We start from the raw sequence: 23,641 nt of genomic DNA, 5'->3' as shown, positions 1-23,641 counted from the left end.
CCTAATTACTCACATGGAGAAGCAGAACAGCAGCAAGAAATGACTGGCCCTGGCAATAGCCAATTTCTTCATCATACACAGAATAAGCCTGGGGGAAAAAAAAACACACGAGGTGTAAATGAATGTAGTCACTCTTGAGTCATAGTTGCCTTATAGGAACTTGAACACGGGAACCTCGAAGATGCTACCCACACTCCACTGTGGCATTCTGATGGGCAGTGAATGATGCAAACATTTCTCTTCAATTCCAATTTTTCTTTATTATAAATAACACTGTCACCACGCCACTTCCTGTAGCCAAGGAGTGGTAAGGTTAAGCAAAAACCATTTCAGCACTAAAAAAAAAGCTGTCATTCCGCCTGTCTTTGCTCATGCTTTTCCCTCTTCTCTGTCCGAAAAATGTGTTCTTCACTGAGGCTACAAACATATTCCATTCCCCCAGGATTCTCTCTCTCCTCGGTACTTCTATGGTACTTGTTACAAATGTATGGTTATTATAGCACTTATCACACTGCATTTTAAATGTCCATCTTCTCTACTAGACTGTGAACTTCTTAGAGGCTGGGGTGATGTCCTATTCAACCTAGCCAGCACCTCAACACATATAGCAGGCACTCACTAAACACTGTTAGTGCTATTCATTTTTCTTTCTGGGAAAAAAAATCTTTTGGCAAAGATGCCAAAATACAATCCTTTCCACAATGCCAGTGATAACTTTTCTGATAAGAGGGATTACTCTGAAACCATTTGTGGGTTCTTTGGAATTTTCATTTGTATTTTCCTTGGCAGCAGATGATTACAACTCATCTCTTCTGAACGTTATCATTAACAGAATATTGACATCAAACAGTCCTGTGGGTTACTCTTTGGTTCTGTAGTTGTTCTTCAGAGTCTTGTTCTTATGGTTAATATTTATAGTTCTCATGTAAGTTGTTGGGGGAAAGGGGAATTCCGATAGATTCAGGATGCTATTCCCTGTGTTTGACAAATTTATTTCTGATGAAACTCTCTTTATTCTCCATTTTTTTCCCCCAAGGTTCTTCTGTGTCCCAAGAAAGCAACTTAGAAATGGGTATATTTAAATTTCAGATCACTTAGCAAAATGTGATGCCAACATTTATTAGATGACAAGTTAATATACACATGGGATTTTATCATTAGCTTTTGGTGAAACTATAGCTTTAAAAATATATACATATAGGGGCTTCCCTGGTGGCGCAGTGGTTGAGAATCTGCCTGCCAATGCAGGGGACACGGGTTCGAGCCCTGGTCTGGGAAGATCCCACATGCTGCAGAGCAACTAGGCCCGTGAGCCACAACTACTGAGCCTGCGCGTCTGGAGCCTGTGCTCCGCAACAAGAGAGGCCGCGATAGTGAGAGGCCCGCGCACCGCGATGAAGAGTGGCCCCCGCTTGCCACAACTAGAGAAAGCCCTCGCACAGAAACGAAGACCCAACACAGCCCAAAAAATTAAAAAAAAAAAAAATATATATATATACATATATATATTTTACATAGCAGGCACTCACCAATCACTGTTTATGTTTTTATATATAACCATGCTTTCATAAATTCAGGTAGAATTCAATATAATCTCATTATATCCCCCACTTTGTCAAAGCTTATCTGATGAGAGGGCTACAGAATGAGAAACACATACGCTTTTCCAAAGACAAGAAGCACAGAGGGATTTAGAAATGATCTTTTGTAATTTAATGAGACCACTTTCCACCTATCAAATCAGTAAAAATTAACGAATTAATACCCATTTTGTTAAGACTAGTAGTAACATACGCCAACACAGCTCTGTGGAATGCAGTTTGACAAAACTGATGAAGGTACCAATCGACGGTCGATTAGTCAAAAAAGAATAGAGGCCTCACAGTTAGACAGAGTTCGGCTGAAATCCCACAACTGCTAATGTCTCGGTCTGGCTCTTAGGCCCATTGCTTATATTCCTTATTTGTAAGATGAGAATAATCATAGTATTTATATAATAGAGCTGATGAATTATTCTCAGTCCTCTCAAGTAAAGTGCTCAGCACATGGCTTAATCAATTATGTACTAAGATAAAAATGTATTGAATTTCTATAGGTAGAGAATGGAGGGGGGGGCATTTTTCAGGCTCATAGAAAAGCTAGAAGGAATGCTTTATATTTCAAACATTTCCCGAAAGTTTGAAAGTACTTTCATGTACATAATACATTTGGGAAATGTTTGAAATATAAGGTTCATGGGGGCTGTAATGAAATATGGGGAAGAAAAGGCATTTCATTAATTCATCAACATTTAATGAGCACCTACTATAATATGGCATGCACTGTGCAAGTGCTATAGATGCTAACATATGTAAGAAATGATTCTTGCCCTTGAGAACTTCACAGTTCAGTTGGGAAGTTTGACAAGTAAATCAACCAGAGTACAGTGAGAAGTTCAATGTGACTGAAGCATAAAATATTTAGGGAATAAGCCTGGATATATTACAAAATGCCTTTAATATTAAGCTAATGAATCTAGGACCAGGAAATGAACTAAGGAATTTTGATTTCATTCTGTGGGTTAGAGAAAGCACTAAAGGTTTTAGTGGGTCTAGTGGAGGCCACTAAAATGATCCAATTCTAGGGTCAACACAGAGAAAATAATAAATAGGCTAGAACCCAAAGGCAGGGAGACTAATGCAAGGCGGCTTTTGTAAAAAAGTGCCAGCAACATATCATAGTGGCCTGTACCAGGGCAGTGAATAGTGAGGGAAGTACGGCTTAAAGAGACATCAATCATATCAAACTGAACATGGCCAAAGGAAGGAACTAGAAAGTAACAGAGAAATGATTGTATCTTCAGCAAGACAATAGCATGGGGAAAAAAAGGAGGACTGTTTTTAATTAAAAGAGATATAACAACTAACCACAGTTTGAATATTGCTAGATCCTGATTCTAACTAAATGTATAAAGACATTTAGGGAAATCTAAATATGGAGTGGCTATTGGATGGTACTGATGGATAATGATGGATGATACAGGTGGATAATGATCTTATTTTTAGAGATGTACGGTGAAGAGTTTAGGATTGTGATGTCTGAGGTTTGCTTTAAAGTACTTCAGGAAAATTTTTTTAAAAGGATAGATGAAGCAACTGTGGCAATATATTGATAAATATTCAATCTGGACAGGGATATATACAAATTCATTTACACTATTCAACTTTTATGTATGTTTGAAAATTTTCATAATAAAGTGTTTTTTTAAATGAACCCTAGTTTTAGACCTGTTTTGTCTGATGTACTTGACAGACTTTTACATGGAGACCAATGAGCAGCTGGAAATTTAGGCCTTGAGTTAATGTAGATTTGGGAACATCTGTGCAGTGGTGATAGCTGAAGCTGTGGAAGTGGAAAGGGTCACCCATGGAGACAGTGTAGAGCTACAGGAACCAGTGACTGAGCACCTAGGGGAAGGCCTCTGTTTTAGGAGCAGGCAGAGAGAGAGAAAAATCATGAGAGAATCAGCAAAGTAGTTAGAGAAGTGAGAGCTTAACCAGGAGGGTGAGAAGTCAGGAGCAGAGAGAGCTGCAATGAAGATATCACGAGAGAGAAACAAGAGTGCAGTGGGGTCAGAAGTAAGGGATGAGAGTCAGTGAGCACAGGGTTTCTTTCTGGGACATTTTGCAGGAAGGTGAGGGAGAGCTAGATTAAAAGGGTAAAAGAAATCCTACCATTTTATTTTTAATTATATCCTGTTCATTATGAATCTAAAATTGTGTTGTTACTGTTGATTTTACAAAGACTTTTCTCTCATTTTCTTGCATTCTTGAACATCAAATACAAATTACGTTTTGTAGTTATCCTTTGCATAATTTCAAAGAACCAGAATCACCATTTAAAACTGAGTCTTGGACTTCCCTGGTGGCTCAGTGCTTAAGAATCTGCCTGCCACTGCAGGGGACACGGGTTTGAGCCCTCGTCCGGGAGGATCCCACATGCTGAGGAGCAACTAAGCCCCTGCGTCACAACTACTGAGCCTGTGCTCTAGAGCCCATGAGCCACAACTACTGAGCGCGCGTGCCTCAACTACTTGAAGCCTGTGTGCCTAGAATCCGTGCTCTCTCATTGTGGAGAAGCCACGGCAATGAAAAGCCCACGCACTGCAGCGAAGAGTGGCTCCCTCTCGTCTCAAACTAGAGAAAGCCCGTGCGCAGCAACGAAGACCCAACGCAGCCAAAAATTAAAACAAAAAACTGAGTCTTTTTTGTTTTCCTATGAAATACCTTGCATATTTTATATAAGGAGTCTTGTCCATCTCCTCCTGTGTCCTTAAAGTAGTCATGTGCTGGGAATGTCCGGTTAATATCACGAGTGATAGCACTGTCCTGGGGAGACTCCTGTGGAAACATTAGGAAAGAGAAGGTTTAGTAGTCAATTATGTCCGTACTTGTTTGGGCTTATACAACAAGGTCTTCTCATTTACACGCTTTAAAATGCTGCAGGGACATACATACACATATGCATGCCCAGAGTTATTGTGTCTTCAGGGAAGCCAAAGCAAAAGCAAATATTAAGGGGAAAAAAAGATGAAAGAAAATCAACCCATTTCACTCTATACACCTCATGTCTATTCCACCCCTGTTGCAAGGAAGTGCAGCTGGTAACCTTTCTACTGTAAGAGGGAAAATGTGATTCAAAATGGATTGCCCCCAGGAAAACACTCAACCTAACTTCAAAAGAAGGAGGCAAAGTGCTCCCGTTAGAAAAAACTGGGTAGAAAAATTGCTGCTTTAATTGATCCTTTGGCACAAAACTCATGTGCCAGGTTCTCAAAGGGAAAAGAGAAATCCCTTGATTGGGGTTTATCCTAGGGACAAATGGCATAAAAATTCACATAGTGGTCTACTCAATAGGAAACTAGACTATTAAATGCCAAAGGATTCAAACAGGCTATGGGAAAATATTCCTTGCTTTTACCAATGGAGAAAAACTGTTTCCTCTTCTACAATGAGTAACTAAAACTGAACAAATGTCAATAATGTCATAAAATATGTCAAGCATCCAGCTATTTCTAATAGCTTCCCCTTGTTAAATTTTATTTGCTCACATGGTAAATAACTAGAACACAAAAACATGACCTTCTGTTTTAACAATGCATTGTCTTCATAGCTAAGACAATAGACTTGATTCTCCTTGGTGAGACTACATCATATTCAGCACACCAACGAAGAGCCTGATACTCCTGTTTCAAGTGAAAAATGAGTGATGTTCTTTCTTGTCGGGTAATTTCTCTAGCCTTTCAGGTAATCAGGTTCCCAGGGCCATAAATATTTTACAGTTGTGGGATCTGAACTAACTTTACATTAAAAAAGATTTTTCTTACTGAATACATTTGACATGTAACATTGTGTAAATTTAAAGTGTACAGCATGTTACTTTTGATACATTTATACTATATTGTAATACTATTGCTATAGCAATATCACATTACATAATTATAGTACAACATTACTGTCTATATTTATAATACTGTGCATTAGATCTCTGGCTTATTTACTCCTCATTACAAGTTTGTACCCTTAAACACTAGTCATACCACCTCAAACTCCATCTCTGGTGAACCATCTTTAAAGCCTATCCTCTTTCTTAACCTGTAAACTATTTAAACCTTCAAAGACATTGCCAAACTGCTTTCCAAAGAGATTTATTGGCAGACTACTAGTTTTTAAATGCATCATTAACAGCACTTAAGGCAGCTCAGAACTGTGGTGATCCCTGACAGGACAAAATCCAAGGTGAGACCTAAGACTACAACAGCTATTTGTCTGGTGGCAGCTTCCAGGCTGTAGCACATGGAGAAGGAACTGAAACAGAGCTGGGGATGGGGAGTGCCCCCCTGAGCTGAGAAAAAAGAGGGCAGAATTCAGGGAGGGCAAGGTAGCTAGAATTTATAGCTCAGAGTACTGGAGAGGCAAAGCTGAACAGAAAGAGAGCTGCAGAGCTACGTAGAGGGGTCCCTATGAGTCACAGAATCAGAAAACAAAAAATGATAAACTGGATTTCATCAAATTAAAATTTTTTAATATTCAAAAACCACTGTTAAAAACATGAAAATGTAAGCCATGACCATGAATTTATAGGATAAATTACCTATAAAATCTATCTGATAATGGAGTTGAACCCAGATATATAACTCTCAAAATAAGACAAACAACTGATTTTAAAAGGGGGGAAATGGTGGTAAAATACTGAATAGATGCTTCATAAAATAAGACATATAGATGGCAAATAAGCACATAAAAAATTTCAACATCATTAGTTATCAGTGAAATATAAATTAAAACCACAGTGAGATTCCTCTACAAGCCCATTATATGTTAAAATTAAAAGGACCCAATATACCAAGGACTGGCAAAGGGTGAGAAAAAACTGGAACTCTCATACATTGCTGGTGGGAATGCAAAATGGTACAAATACTTTAGAAACAGTTTGGAAGTTTCTTATATATAAAGTTAGACGTACGCTTACCATACAGTTTAGCGATTCCACTCCTATCTATTTATCCAAGAGAAATTAAAATACAAATATATGCAAATACTTGAACTCAAATGTCCATAGCAGCTTCATTCCTAATAGCCCATACTGGAAACAATGCAAATGTGCTCCAATGGGTAAATGGATAAATAAACTGTGGTATATAGTGACTGTGCATATAGTGATGGAATACTACTCAGCAATAAAAAGGGAAAAAATCTACTGATACACGCCATAAGCTATACCTCAAAAGCATTAGACTATGTGAAAGAAGACAGACACAAGAGACTGTTTTCTATAATTCCATGTACATAAAATTCTAGAAAAGCAAAATCGTAAGTTATATAAAGCAGATCAGTGTTTGGACGAGGCTGGGGCTAAAGGGAGAAGACTGATTTTTAAGAGGTATTAGAGAAATTTTTGAAGTGATGGAATTATTATCCATCATATCTGTGGTGGTAATTAAAACATATTGAGTTGTTCACTTAAAACTGGTGAATTTTACTGTACATAAATTACATCTAAATAAAGGTGATTTTAAAATGGAAAAACAAACAAAAGGGGATACTCATACAATTGAAAAAGAGACCCAGGATGATGCAGGTCCTTTAGATTAAGAATTCCCAGTATTAATTTAGCTATATGTACCTAAAAGATGGGAACGATGTCAATTCATCTTTACCTTAAGTCCTTAGAACCAGGGGCGGAGCTTAGAGTCAGACATATCTGGGTTTGAAAGCTGGCTCATCTCTTTCTTGGCTAAAAAACTTAAGGTGAGCTTCTTATCTTCTCTGGCTAATAGCATCTACCTTATAAAGTTGTAGTGAGGGTTACATCAAATGTGTCTATAAATTATAAACATGTAAAGAGATTCCAGTATTGTCTGACATGTACATAAAACACTTGATAAAAGTGAAACTGAGCAAAGTCTCCAGCATGGCTGACAGCTGGGGCTGTTCTCTGAACACACACACTCACACACAAGCACACACACGCACATGTGCGTGCGCATACACACACACACACTGATATACAGAATACTCAACCATATGGTTCCTAGAATATGTATTATTTTTATTTTTGTATATCTTATCTTCCTATAAAGCTATTCATGTAGGGGCAGAAACTGTACTTTAGTTTTGTAACTTCCACAGAGCCTAGCACAATGCATGACACATACTCAGTGCTTGATAAATATATCGAATAAAAGTCCAAAAGCTTCCTTAAGATTGAGTGATGGCAATGCTCATGTGGTCAACAGCTCTCCCTAAACTAGAATCTCTAATGCTAATGTTTATTAATTCAAGACTCATGTGAAAGAGGCACTAAACTAAATCAGAAAAGAACCTTATTAATAATTTAAAAGACATTCCAACTAAATACCTGAAAAAACCAAGACTGCTATAATGATTGACTCATTAGTGACTTCCAAATTGTGTCATATGCAGGCAAGAGAAAACAACTGTCATGAGAAATAGAACAAAGACTTTGGGTCTAGCTCTAAATGCAAAATAAATCAAATCATCCTGCAATTATCAAGAGAAATGACACGGAAAAGGAGTCTGTATCAAAAATATATGCTATATTATTGTGGGTTTAACAATTTTTATTCAGCCTAGGATATGTGAATTCTCTTGAACTCAGTTTTTAAAATTTATTTTTGGCCACGCCACACAACTTGCGGGATCTTAGTTCCCCAACCAGGGATCGAACCTGGGCCCTGCAGTGAAAGCGCCGAGTCCTCCTAACCTCTGGACTACCAGGGAATTCTCTTGAACTCAGTTTTAATTTTAACCAACACACAGAATGTAAAATAGCAACACAAAGAGAAAACCACAGGCATACTGGGAATTAAGAAATCTTTATTTGAAATAAATCTGTTTCATGAACAGCTCAAACAACAACAGACCATAAACAGTCCCAGCTTCAACTGTGAAACTGCAGCATGACAAAAACTTATTGCACCCCTAGAATCATTAAGAGGAAAAATAATAAACTGAACTTAACTAAAATTAAAAATTTTCTGCTTATAAAATATGCCATTAAGAAAAGAAATAGGCAAGCGGTACATATATCTCAAAAGGAACTGTATCCAGAATATATACAGAACTTCAAGAAAGAGACAATTACTAAAATGGACAAAAATTTCAGCACTTTATAAAAGAAAATATACAAATGGCAAATAAGCAAATGAAAAGGTAGTTACCAGGACAATGCCAATTAAAACCACAATGAGCTAGCCAGCCAAAGTGTCTACCAAGGAGAATGATTTCTTGTGCAATGATAGGAGGGCTACCACCTGGAACACTCTGCAGAGAGTAATTCAATCAATGGAGATTTGGAAAATCAGAATGATAATTTCAAAGCACTGAAGGAAGATGACCCAAAGCAGCATTAAGTAGTTTCTCAAAAGTTCTGGAACTTGAAAACAAAAAGGAGAAAGGGGACTTAAAGCACTAAAACAATGATTAAAATAAATTTCACATTGACAAAACTTTCCAGAAAAGATGAATGGACATTTTATTGATCTATATTTGGAGTTCAGCCACAAGAAATTATTCTGAAAAAGCTGTTAATTCTGTTCTTGAATTATATATCCACTGGAATATTTCCAAAAGAGAATTCAGATTTTTTAAATGTCAGATGAATTCACTCTAAGAATTTTATGAAACAACAATTAAAGTTCTGAAACATGCTAAGAATGATAGATTCTGGCTCAGGACAAGCATGAAGGTTAGAAAATTATATGAAGAATTGAGAGGAATATGGAAAGCTTCAAAATATTTTATGCTAGTTTTATCAGTCATATTAGACTGATGATAAAGATAACTTGAAAAAGGATATACAATTATGAGATATATGACTTGGACATTCAAATGCACATAGAATCGGAATATAACAAAAAACTGAAAAAACTCTGTAACTGGTTAGTTCTCATCCATCTGCCATCCCTCAACCATTTGATCATGGGAGTCATCAGATAAGTAAGGGGGAAAATGCCCTTGAGATTAGGTGATTTTGAAAATTCACATGCTGAATTTTTGAAGCCTTCAAGAATGATAATAAATCGAGGAGTTCCATGTGAACCACTTGCTTAAAATATTTGGTCTTAGGAAATATGCTGAAGAACTTGGGAATAAATCCATTTGACTTGCCAGAGGCCAAGCTGTACAAAAATGATCCAAAAATTCTAACAATGATGAATTCATAAGTTACTATCAGAATAATGACATCGTTAAATTTGAAAAGATTCTGAAAACAAATCACAGTAACGTTATGGATGATTCCTTCCTAAGAGAACACAGCAAAGAGCTTTTGTAAAATATCGAAACCCAAGTGCTTATAAAATTAAGATTTATACCACAATACATAGTCCTTTTATTTCTAAGGAGTTAAACATAAATGTAGCTGACGTAGGGAACTTGCTAGCACAAGGCATATTGGATGACACTATTCACGGCCAAATTGATTAAGTCAACCAAATACATCCTTTCACCAGACTATAATTAGTAAAATGGCTTAACAGAGAACAAGCTTTTACAAATGCACTTGAGGCAATCATGCAGAGACATAAACCTTAGAAGAACAGGGAATGGCAAAACTACTGTAAGGTGATAGTTCCTGAAAACTACTGAAGTAATGGCAGAAGTAGTTCTTTTTTATCAACTGGCTTTATGTTTTGGTTGTTTCATTTATCATAAGAAAAATAGCTTTAATCTCCAGAAAAAAACAAAACTGCCATATGATCATGCAGTATTAACATTTTCCAAACTTTTTCTGTTAAGAGCCAGATGGCAAATATTTACTCAACTCTCCCTTTGTAGAGAAAAAGTAGCCATAGACAATATGTAAATAAACAAGCATTTCTGCATTCTAATAAAACTTTATTTTCAAAACAAGAAGCATGCTGGATTTGCCTCAGTTTGCCAAGCCCTTCTCTAAATATACAACACAATAATTTGTCACCAGCAACATGACCAGAGAGAAGATTTTTGTAATGATTTTAAATATACTGACATGTTACTACTGATTAACTTTTTTTTTTTTAATTTATTTTATTTTATTTTTGGCTGCGTTGGGTCCCTGCTGCCGAGCGCGGCCCTTCTCCGGCTGCAGCGAGCGGGGGCCACCCCTTGCCACGGTGCACGGGCCTCTTACTGCGGCGGCCTACCCCGCTGCGGAGCACGGGCTCTAGGTGCGCAGACTTCAGTAGTTGTGGCTCACGGGCTCTAGAGCGCAGGCTCAGTAGTTGTGGCACACAGGCCCAGCCGCTCCACGGCATGTGGGATCCTCCCGGACCAGGGCCCGAACCCATGTCCCCCACATTGGCAGGCGGACTCCCAACCACTGCGCCACCAGGGAAGCCCCTGATTAACTTTTTATGTTTTACTTGCAGAAATTCTGTCACAAACAAGCTGCAACAACTTGAAATGTATTTACCTTTGAACACTTTTTTTCATGTAATAATGAATCTTAAAAATGTTTGCTGCATTTTACAAAAGTCAATTCTCCAAAGTCTGTATATTTCTGTATCTGCAATGTAGTAAAGATTTAAATGAAACCCTGTAATTATAGTGCCATACTGTCCCTTATATTTCAAGCAGCAATACAAACAGTATACACAATTCAGAAACTCTAAACATACACACTGAAACATATTAGACTGGCTAAAATAAAAAGACAAAACGGAATGTTGGTGAGGATATGAAACAACTGGAACTCTTAACTGTTGCTAATGGAGATATAAAATGATACATCCACTTTAGTGAATTACATGGCTGTTTCCTGTAAAGTTAAATAGGCATTTACAGAGACCCAGCAATTTCACTCTTAAGTATCACACAGGAGAAAGAAAAACATGTGTCCAAAAGAAAACCAAAAATGTACAAAAATGTTCATACTAACCTTATTTGTAATGGCCAAAAACTAGAAACCCCAAATGTCCATAAATAAAAAAAGATAAACAAATTACCATCTATATAATGGAATACATACATACATTGTTGGAAATAATTTCATTAAATACCATACTCTAAAATAATAGCACTTTAAAAATTTATTCACTAAACAAATACTAAGAATTAACACCTCACACTAAAATCCAAATCTTTTTTATTTCCCCTTCCCATACTGCCGTCAAATGGGACTAGTCACTGTTCCCCAAACATAACCCCAAATTAATGATATACCTACTGCGTCTTAAAAGGAAAAATCTAACCTTTTATCTTCTTAGCATAATAACAAACCCTTTTTGTTTTCTTTTTTTAATAAAACATTTTTGCTTCCTTACAATAAGAATACTGGGGAAAATGAGAAAAAAAGGTAATTTCACTGTAGCTAATGTTTGATAAGCATATATCTAACTTTCTATATAATTATTTTTATAAAATGAGCTTACATTGTTTTGAAAATTAATTTTTACTAACTGTAAAATGTTGTGAGCCTTTTTTCCTGTTATCTGACAGTTATCCTACCCTAGCATTTTTAATGCACAGTAACCTGTCACATGGCTATACCATAATTTACTAGGCCAAATCTCTGACATTGGAAGATTCAGGTTGTTCTACTCCTTTTGCTATAAACAAGGCTGTAAAGTAGAGCCATGATTCTTGAGGGGGAAGAGATTATTTCCACAATCACTCCTTTCCCCCAAAGATCCAGCGTTAACTCTTGTGTTTGGATTTTGACTTAACAATGCCAATTTGTCCTCCAGAAAAGTTGTACCAATTTATATACCACACTGGTAGCACCCTCACAGCAGCTGCCCTGCTGTTTTGGAATAGTCACTTATGTACTTGTCTTGGCCTCCTTCTAGTCTGTATATAACTAAGAATTGTACTTAAAGTTGCAAAGAACCACACATGAAGTTTACTGACTCCATATCCCATTCTAATTCCAATGCATTGTTTGCTGAACCCACATGCTGACGGATGTAAAAAAAAAAAAAAAAAAAAAAAAAGGCACTATCAGGCATATATTTCCTTGTCCTGTCAGTTGCGATGGCCTAGAAGCAGTTAACACCCAGTAGCAATGAGCACACCCAGTGACAGGATCTTGGTTTCTAATACCATTTACTAATAAAGGAACCAGGCTCCTTATGGAAATGGCTGATTCTAGTGCTGGGGCAGGAAATATACAAGATGATCCTGGAACATCTAGAAGTGCCACAGAGTAAGGAAGAACTTCCCCCCTTACTCACACCACAAAGAAAACAAACCCACAACGATGGGAACATGTCAAAGGGAAACATGAGCCAGAGTTCCCAGTAGCCAAAGCTGGAACAATGTAAGCAACAAAATTAATGAAGTATTACTGGATTATAATCTAAAGTATAAAATAAATATCCATGAATCTATAATTATATAAATAAACAACCAAATAAGTAAATAAATGGGGGGAAAAGAGACAAATCTCCCATGAAGAAGAATTCCAAATAATTTATGAAAACACCCTGCCCTGGGACTTCCCTGCCGGTCCAGTGGTTAAGACTCTGTGCCTCTACCACAGGGGGGCACCGGTTCGACCCTTGGTCGGGGAACTAAGATAATGCATGCCGTGCGGCGCAGCCGGAAAAAAAAACACACAAAAAAACCACCCTGTCCTCATGGAGGGAGCCCACTCCTGTGTGGGCTGTGCACAGTGTCTTCCTTCTGGAGAGTACAGTATGGTAAGGGGGAAAAAAAGAGTAACAACAAGGGAGAAATCTAACAAACATGACCTTAGCCAGATGATCAATGTCCACATTAATAGTGACTAGTCATGTTGATAGTACATACCCTCGTTATGCGGTAATGAAAATGGGACTTTACCTATGTGTTCTTTTTCCCCTAAACTCATAACCTTATGAGAAAAACATGAGACAAATTCCAAATGAGGGACATTCTATAAAATACCTGACCAGTATTCCTTAAAGCTGCCAAAGTCATCAAAAACAAGGAAAGTCTAAGAAACTCAAACACAGTCAAGAGGAGCCTAAGGAGACAGAAGGACTAAATATAACGAAGTATCCTGGATGGGATCTGGAAGAGAAAAAGGACATTAAGAATAAACAAAGGAGGGCCTCCCTGGTGGCGCAGTGGTTGAGAATCTGCCTGCCAATGCAGGGGACACGGGTTCGAGCCCTGGTCTGGGAAGATCCCACATGCCGCGGAGCAACTAGGCCCGTGAGCCACAATTACTAAGCCTGCGCGTCTGGAGCCTGTGCTCCGCAACAAGAGAGGCCGCGATAGTGAGAGGCCCACACACCGTGATGAAGAGTGGCCCCCGCCTGCCGCAACTGGAGAAAGCCCGCACACAGAAACGAAGACCCAACACAGCCATAAATAAATAAATAAATAAAAATTAAAAAAAAAAAAAAGCAAGAGTCTTTAAAGATTATCTTTAAAAAAAAAAAAAGGAATAAACAAAGGAAATCTAAATAAAACATGGACTTCAGTTGATAGTAATATATCAGTATTGGTTCACTAATTGAAACAAACATATCATACTAAGATTTGCACTTATTAGGCACTCAAAATGTTGGACTAAATTTGTGGAAAAAAACTGGTGAAATGAATGCTGTGGGTACAAGCTCAATAGTAATAAAAAGGAGGCTCTGTTGATGTAATTGATTTCTAGATGATTTCTTTCTTGTCCCCAATTCTTATGCTCTTTTTAGTGTATATAAGAAAGCAATAGTGACGTTTTGTTACTTTCTTAAATTGTAAGGCTTGTCTAAAATAATTTGTGCAGAGAAAAATCTAAGGAAATAACATTTGTGCTGTTTTCTTCTCCCATCTTGGTTTTGAAAGTCGTCCATTAGGTCAAATCACAGTGGTACCACATTCTGTAATTTTTCTGGATGACTATTTTTATACCTTACTGTGAGAATTGGCTCTCTGAGTAACTTCTCAGGATTAACAAGGTACTGGGAACTGACGGAAACCCTCTGAATACACACCCTTTGTAAACTCAAGTTGAAAAATAGAAAGCTAAGAATGGCAGGAAGAAAAAGAAAGTACCCAAACAAAGAAAATGCAGTGGAAGGCTGCCATGAGAAATAACCAGCATAGAGAAGATTATTTCCAAAGTAGCTTGTTGCCTAAAGAAAAAGATCTTCTTAAGACTATCCAAAATGTTATAAATGCTTTGTTAAAAGCCATCATGTAATACTTACGAAAACAAAACAAATACCACCAAAATTCCACTCAAATCCATCATGCTATATCCTCTCTTTACAATATGTTTCACAGAAATAAAATAATTTTTTGGTTACATTTCGCTCTTTAAAGTCAGCTACAGATTGTCAGAAGTGATTTTAAAGACTTAGTTTTTTAAATTCCCTAGGATTAAAAACTCAAAAGAAGGAAAATGAAATTGAAGGAGTACTATACTTAAAAATTAATAAATGAGGACTAAAAACCTTCTGGAGGTAAAATCATTTTTCTTAATTAAACGTAACTCCTGTCATTTGTAATTTAATTTCATGTGTTTTGGAAGTAGCAGAATTGCTTAAGTGAAAAGGTGAAGAATAAGACTTCTCAGCCTATGAAAACAGATGTTCTTGTGTTTGGGCAAGATCAAGATGGGCCTACAAAAACCTGCAAAATCTGGAAATTTCATTTCAATGGGTCACGTTAAATCTAATAGCATTTCTATTAACACCATTTTAACAGAGTCAAAAAAGGTGATTAAGAAAAACAGTAACAATTATTTTGTCGCTTAAAAAATAGCTCTGTCTTTTAAAATCAAATACTGTAGCCATCTTAAGGAATGCCTCACAGGAATTCTGACAAAATAAAAAGAAGGTATGAATGGTATTCTTAGCCTGAGATTTAATAAACAGATTTAAGGTTTACCATAAATTCTCTGACACTGACTGCAAAGTTTTGTGTGTATTTTTCTAAGAAGAACATTCTTAGATTTTAACAGATTCACTAGAATGTGAAGCTTCATGAGGGCAGAGATTTCTGTTTTGTTCACATGCATCTCCAGCACCTAGAAGAGTACCTGACAAATGGTAGGAACTCAAATATTTTCTGAGTAAATGAATTCTCAGGGGATATATGATACATATAAGGTTCAGAGCCACTTACTTCCTATTGACAAACTCACTTTCACAGACTTAAAAATAATTATTTAAGCCACAATAACTAGAGCTAACAAGGATCTGCAGTCATTGTTCTAAGCACCTTATATACGGATATATCATATAGCTCTACCTGTGTTAACAACCCCCTGAGGTGGGCTCTATTATGTCCCCCATTTGGCAAATGAGGAAAGAAGTTAAATCACCTGGCAAGCAAAGTGAGGAGCTGGGACTGGAACCCAACTGGTTCAGCTTTCTAGTTCACGTTCTTAACCCAAATAAACATACTATAAAAGTGAAGAAATTCTCTTATCAGTAGTGAATGGCATTTATAATTCCTAATATATGAAAAAATGCTTTTGTCTTCTAGACTCTTATAACTAAAATCAACATGATACAGACTTTGAAAATGTCCTTCCTCCTTTTACTCATGTGAAGGCTATTCAGTGTTTATGAAAAAGCAGAAATCGCTAAAGCTCTAACTACACAGAGAAATATATGACGCTCTTAAACATAAAAACAAAGCGAAAAAAGTCTCAACATGTGGCCCTTTTGTAAATTATTCAAAGAAAAGGCATTTTCCCTAAATGCTAGGTGGCCTCCAATATGTATCTTAATCATTTCAGGTTTTTAAAAAAAATATGTAACATTTTAAATTATTATGGTTTTATTCTTTGATTAGGGTTGACCACTTGATAGATGTATTGTTAGACCACAATATTCTGGCCTCTCAAAGAACCGCCTTCATGAAACTGTGCTACTGGCATGTTTTGAGACACTATTTAAAAAAAATTGCCATAGAAATCTTGTATCTCATGGTGGTGAGGACACCTCCTACCACATTACTCAGTGTCCTTATCAGAAATTCTGTTTCTTCTAAAGAAATATGGCTATTTTTTCCCCCATGGACAATGATTAAATGTCCATTTTTGTTTTGGCCTCCAGAACCCTCAGAACCAAATTTGCAGCCCAATCTTAAACTATACAGGAGGTCATGGCCTGTATATCTGTGTATTATCTTCCTGTTCTATCTCTGTTTTCCAAATCTCTTTCTTATTTACATTTTCCTACTTTTCTGAATTGTAAATATTCTAATAAGGTACCTCAATACCTTAGTAATGAGGTACAGTGTATTTGTATAAAACAAATTAAAGCCCCTCAATAGCATTTCATAGTTCAATCAACAAGAATTCTAGAAATAAGTATCTGATTGATGGGCTCATTTAACACTGACAGTGCAAAAACATTTTTACCTTAAATTCAGATTTCAAGAACATAAAAATGTATATTCATGCAAACATAATTTTACTTGTCCCTATGTAACTAGCACCACTGATCTTCAAATCAGTTTTCTTTCAACTTACAGTGCTGTTATTCCATACCAATGCAATAGCAGGAATTTTAGTATAAACTGGATTTGTGGGTAGATATTACTTTGTATATTTATCCTGGTGATTTGCTCTTAGAGGCAAAAATCGTAATTCTAGTAAAACTGCCATTGAATAACATTTAATAAAAGACTTTAAAAGCTCGACCAATGGGAGACAAGAAATTAATCTTTAACATATTTAAATAAGTGAAATACTGTATTCAGTAATTACTACTGTATTCAGTAATTAATGTTTTAAAATTTCCATTCCAAACGCATCAAACACAGAACAAACTGTAACTAAATTTCCATAAACATGGAAGTAACTGAAGGCACTGCAGAATCTGGCTACAACTATGTGAAGACTGGAGCTGGACTTTTGACAAAGAATAGAGAAGACGGATTTTAGGTGCTCTACCGAGGTCACACAATGTAATAGAACACAATGTGATAGTTAGAACACTGACTCTAGGGTCAGGCAGTTCTGTCTCTGAAAACTGCCTCTCCTACTTCTAACTGTATGACCTTGGATAAGTCACTTAACTGGTCTGAGGCTTAATATCCCTATCTGTAAAATCTATGCAATGGTCACTGCCTTGCAGAGTTTATGAGAAGCAAATTAAATACTGCATGGAAGGCAGGTAGCATAAGGCCTTGCCATCAGTGATAGCTCTTTCCCATCAGACTTGAGATTTATGATGCTGGCATATTTCCAATCTTGGGAGAGAAGCCAAAGGGCAAAATGTGTACTTGGCAGATTTTCCCATATGTGAAACTTAGTGAACTACTGTGAGGGATCTGCAATTTTAGCTAGTATCCAATTCAGAAATCCATTGTATCAATTTATTTTAACCAAATAAAACTATAAAGAAGATAAATCAGGTAGCAGAAAAGCTGACACAAAATATAAATGGTGCAATGACTGTTTTTTAAAACCTATGAACTGTGCTAACCAAAACATTCTAGGAGCTCAGAATGAAATACCTTTGCTGATTATCTTTAAAAAAAAATCATTTCTCAGACGCAAAAATCCATTTGGGTTTCTCTATTATCACTGACTCATTTAGTAAAGACCTCTGCTATTTCAAGACAATCAATTAACTATACCAACACCCAATGCTACTAATCCTTCTTTACTCTTTTTTCCCTTCCAGTAAGAAAACAACTTGCCCCAAACATGCACAACAAAAAGACAACTATATTCCATAATCAATGAACTGCCAAAGAATCTTTTATTGCAGAAAGCAGACTCCAAAAGCAGCCTCCAGAAATGTTTGCCAAATAAGCGCCGCTAACTTTAAAACATTTAGCATGGTTATCAGCTGAACAGTTATATACTTGTTATGTTGAGTCTATATACACAATGTAATAGAAAATTAAATGGCTTCTTCAGAAAACATAGCTTTTTAATAAAATAAGGTACAGCTATCACATTGTTTCAATCCAAATATGGCATTATAGTGCCATTCTAAAAATAAATCGAAGTCCCATGTGATATGCAGCCTTTTAGCTATGTTCATTTCCTTTTAGGGCTCAAGTTTCCCACAGGAAAATTATTCAATGTTTGGCAAAACTGTCCCAAATCATGTATAGATAAGGCACAACTGCTAACTACACCATCGATCTTTTCCTGCTTTGCTATTGTTGATTCTCATTCACAGTACTCCATCATGGAGAGGTCCAAGAAGCAGGAAATACTCAAGAACTTTTATCTGACCAAAGTGAACACAAAAAGTGTCATTTTGAGTAAAAAGGTGTTGAGGAGGTAATTTATGAGTCATCTAAATTAGAAGACACAAAATTATTACATACAAAGTCATATTCCAAATATGTTTCTGATTACTGTGATGAATTCCAAATACTTATTTCAATTGTATTATTTACATTACTGAGCAAAACTGCATATCAAATGCCCTCTTATAAAATCTTCTCAAAATCACTCACTCTCATAATACAACACACACACACACAAAATCAAGACCCATTCTCCAAGCTATATTTTAATATAACCAAATCAATCAAATTATGATTTCTAAGAAAATGTTTATGAATGCTTCATAATGCTTAGAAAATATTCAGTTTTTCTTTAAAAAGCTAGTTTCTTCTGAAAATAACAAGTCTTAAGTCAAATATTTAAGTATGCCTGTTAAGTAGCAAAAATACACAGCAGCTGTAAAATGACTAGTTATACTGAAATGACTTTAAACTCTATAGTTCTCTTTTATATAGTTAACAAAATAATCTATATGAGAAGCTGTGTTTGAATGCTATTAGTCACAAACATCTCCATCAGTGAACTGCTGAACTGCACTGAGAATTCTGTAAGAGGTCTGCATTCATATACATATTCACAGACTATAGGTATATGACCTGCGCTTCAGTGTTTATTTTAATTATATCTATTTATATAGCTTTCAGGCAAAAATGATATATCCTAGAGTCCCAATATATAAGAAAAATCATGTTTAAGATTTTAATTTTCCTACTAAAGAGCTAATCTTAAGAAACAATTATTTAAAGATTTAAAAGCTATCTTATTCTATCATTAATGTATAAAGCTATAATTAGTTAGATCTTTCTCTATTAACCTAAAAACTTAACAGCACACAGGTATCATACCAACCAAGGTCTATTAGTATCTATGTAGTGATGGCTTATTACATAGGTAGTAAGAACCATCCTGGAATTAAATTCTTTTTATGTTTTTCTATTTAAAATTCCTGGGTAACAGCAACTTTAAAAGGTACTGGATAAGCAATGATCTTCAATTTTATTTAAGCAAAAACTTCACCCTCCAATCTCACTAGCAGTACAAATAATATAAATACCAATGAAGGCATTCTAGAACCACGCATTTCACGTATTTTTACTTCCCCTTTCTGAGGTGACTGCCACTGATCAAGAAAACTTTCTAACTAATTAAGATTTTTCAAATCTTAAGTTGTTTGGTTGAAAGTACCAATGGAAAGACTGTTTATTTTATTTAATCCACATCAAAATCTGAACACTTGTTTCTTTTTTTCCAAACCTGCTGGAAACGCACATTTTCTAAGCACTTGACCAATCAAGTGATTGAAAGCCTGAACAATCCTTTGGACTTATTTTGGTGTCATGATTGAGTCTAAGGGAGGTCTAAGGCCTGGATTCTAGTCCCAGTTCTGCAACTAATTTACTTTGTCACTACTCTGGGTCTCCCTTTCCCCATTTGAGAAAGGAAGAGTCTAGACTGAACTCTAAGGGATCTTCCAGCTCTGTCACTTTAGGATTTTATATTTATGTTATTCACCTACTCAAAAACCTTAAGTCCATCTACAATTCCTAATTAGAGTCAAATCCCTTAGCCTTTTATTCCAGATCAGGTAGCCCCAATTTATCTTTCTGACCTTACTCCATTACACCTCAAATTGAAACCTCTGGTTCATCCATATTGCCCTATTCACAAGGAAGCTAACAGCACCTGCTAACATGTACTGAATGCTTACTGCAGACCAAGCACTGTGCTAAGAGCTTTACATGCAATAGCTCATTAAGCCTTACAATACTTGTATGAGATGGTACTATTAGTTAAGGCAACAGAAACTAAGAGGGATTACGAACCTTGTCCTAGGTCTCACAGCTAGTAAGTGTCAGGGCTAGGATTCAAAACTAGGTCTGCCTGCCTCTCAAGTACATACTTTTTATCACTACATATTACACGGATAAAGTATATAAATGGCCCATCTTCACTGAGGCGTTCGAAGCTTAAAACACCCTTTGTCACAGTTTTACTTTTTTCCTAATACAACTCATTTTTAAGGTTCAATTAAAGTGATTCCTCTTTACCACTTCAGTCCCAAATTTTCTTTCCATCTCTAACCTATTAAAGCTCTTACTGTAACCCCCAATGACTTGTTCCTTGATAAAGTACATCTAAATATATGTATCTTAATGTCTGAGAATTGTATAGGACTAATCCTCCTGTGGAACATACAATAAAAGCAGGACAAAATACATAAAACATCAGTAACATGATGGAGTAAACCATCAAGGCAGAACTTTAGGTTTATGATCCCTGAGAGAAAGAGGCTCACCAAGCCCCTCCACATTCACCCAGGGCCTTTCCTCTGAGGGTATTTACAGCAGGCACTGGAAGTTACTGGGAGATTCTGACTCTGTGTGACAAGGAAATAATAGCAGCAATCTTCTACTGAGCTTATGATGCCACCATGCACAATTCTATATACTTAAGATGTGACAGCATCACATTTTCACAATAATCGTAACAAGGGGATAAAATCCCATTTTACAGAGTAGAAAACCAAGGGCCAGAGATTCCAAAATCCATGCTCTCTTCACTATCTTCTTTTTTTATCTCAGAAAAACAGTGATCTAAGAGTATAAATACAGTAACAATGTAAAGAGTTTTACATTAATGCAACATGCATCTGATCTTGAATTGACTCCTATAATATTAGAGTCATCTTCACTTAAAGGTAAGTATCCTTCTCAAGTTCTGACAGATTAAATTATCTAATAAACTGTCAGAACTAGGATCTAAAATTTGTTTTATTTCCAGTGCTCGGTAGGCTACACATGTATCTTTAGTACAATGACTGCTAACTATACATGATGTTAACATAATCTAAGTAGGAATGCTTTTAATTCCTACCAATATCATGTCATGAAGGAGAATTTTTTAAAATGAAAAAGGCTTTTAAGTCAGATTCTGCTCCCCAGGGGCCAATGAAGACAGAGACCCTCAAATGGATTTTTTTTTTTTTTTTTTTTTGGTCTAGCTATAAATAAACAGCTTTGGCAGTGAGGGTTTCCCCAGTCTTTCTGGAAGAATTTTCAGAAATATATCATGCTATTTAATGCTGTAACTTTTGCCTTCTCCCCCAAATACTGTCTTACTAATTCAATTCAACAAATGTTTATTGAAAGCTAAGAGACACAATTTAAAGTTTTACTTTGAAAAGACTCTTTCATATTTTATTCAAAGCCAATACAATCTTTTTGTAACACTCCAATAAATCATTAAGTGACTACAATCAAGGCAATTTATCATAAAGACATACTTTTTAATTTGCTAAAGGCTTCTCATGTCATAGATTGTTTGATAATTGTAGGTCACTTTATTAGGGTCTTTTGTCTGTTGGTCCTTTGGGTTCATTTAATCCTGTCCAGCTGAATATTTTATGCCAACCTCATTCAAGGGGTGTGAGGAGATAAGACTATAGAAATCTTACTCTACCCAGAGCTCAGCCCACCTCATATACTGCCTTCTAAGGAAATCTAACACCCATTTCCTTACCTATGACTACCACACAGTAATCTGCATGCCTCTTGTGATCTCAGAATGCCAGATCTTACATTATAGATACTTGTATACTAGTACACACATACTCATCATATACATAGATACATACACACATTTGTTTTCATGTATTCCTTCCCATGATGTCAAAGAAGATGCTTTCTAGTATCTGCTGTCTTCTCTTGTAAAAAACAAAATTAAAAAAATCTAGAAAGATTCAAACATACTTATGAGGCATAGTAGTAGTAGACTAGGAATCAAAAAGGTCTTACAGCCTCAAAACTCAGCTTCCACAATTGTCAAAGAGGGATAACATCCCTTTTGCCTGTCTTCCTAGGAGGATGAAATGAGATGATAAAGAGGAAATTGCTCTGTACAAGGCCATAGGTAATACAGTGTGCTATCACGCCCTCATGTTCTACTTCAGTAATATGTTCTAAACCTACACTTCCTGGTTTCCTTCTATCTCTGTTAAAATTTATCTGCCTTTATCTAAACGTGGTCTATGCTTTCCATAAAAAATAATACACCTACGTAGTTGTAAAGGTCAAACCATACCAAGCGTACAAAGAAAAACAGCAGACCCCTTATACCTCTCACCTATTCCCTGCTGCCCAAAGGCAACAATTTTCATCTTTTTTAGCTGTTTGTGTTTCCTTCCTATTTCTAAACAAAACGCATAAATTGCTACTTTCTGGCTTTTCTTTTTTTTTTTTTTTAAAGACTTTCTTGTATGGGAGATGATACTGTAGCTCTATTACAGTCCCAATCCCACCTATCCTCCACACATACTTCCCCCTTCCCCTCATCATGACTCTCAACATAATTTTGCTACAATTTTTGGCTAAATCTATATTTCTCATAACTGAATCACAGAGTATATCATGATTGGATTTCCTTCTTTCATTCTCTATTTTTTCTAAACTTACTAATTGCAAATTTTTTCTTTCCCTCAGTGTTCTATGTATCTATATTTGTAAGATGGGTAAATATTTTGAGATCTCACATATCTCAAAATGGGTTTTATCCTCACATTTGAATGAAAGTTTGACTGGGCATAAAATTCTAGGTTAAAAATCACTTCTGGGACTTGCCTGGTGGCGCAGTGGTTAGGAATCTGCCTGCCAATGCAGGGGACAAGGGTTCGAGCCCTGGTCTGGGAAGATCCCACATGCTGCGGAGCAACTAAGCCCGTGCGCCACAACTACTGAGGCTGTGCTCTAGAGCCTGCGTGCCACAACTACTGAGCCCGTGTGCCACAACTACTGAGCCCACGTGCCACAACTACTGCAGCCCACACGCCTAGAGCCCGTGCTCCAAAACAAGAGAAGCCCCTGCTCGCCACAACTAGAGAAAGCCCATGCGCAGCAACAAAGACCCAATGAAGCCAATG

The 23,641-nt window shown here is 36.4% G+C and overlaps 1 protein-coding gene across 9 annotated transcripts in view; it reads right to left on the bottom strand.

The window, feature by feature from the left end:
• The window catches only part of RABGAP1 (RAB GTPase activating protein 1), a 158,251-nt gene that overhangs the window by 32,866 nt on the left and 101,744 nt on the right, over positions 1-23,641 (bottom strand). For all 9 annotated transcript variants that reach the window (XR_014247769.1, XM_082403258.1, XM_082403257.1 and 6 more), the window contains 2 exons: positions 4,266-4,379; positions 14-88 (listed from right to left, as the gene is read on the bottom strand). Coding sequence is in view for 8 of the 9 variants with exons in the window: in XM_082403258.1 (XP_082259384.1) it covers positions 14-88; positions 4,266-4,379 (189 nt within the window). In the remaining variant the exon portion in view is untranslated. The remainder of the gene's footprint in view (positions 1-13; positions 89-4,265; positions 4,380-23,641) is intronic.

Source organism: Balaenoptera borealis, assembly GCF_965194805.1.
Source record: "Balaenoptera borealis genome assembly, chromosome: 8".
Taxonomy (NCBI): domain Eukaryota; kingdom Metazoa; phylum Chordata; class Mammalia; order Artiodactyla; family Balaenopteridae; genus Balaenoptera; species Balaenoptera borealis.
Note: the sequence above shows the minus strand (reverse complement) of the source record. Positions and strands in the feature narration are given on the sequence as shown.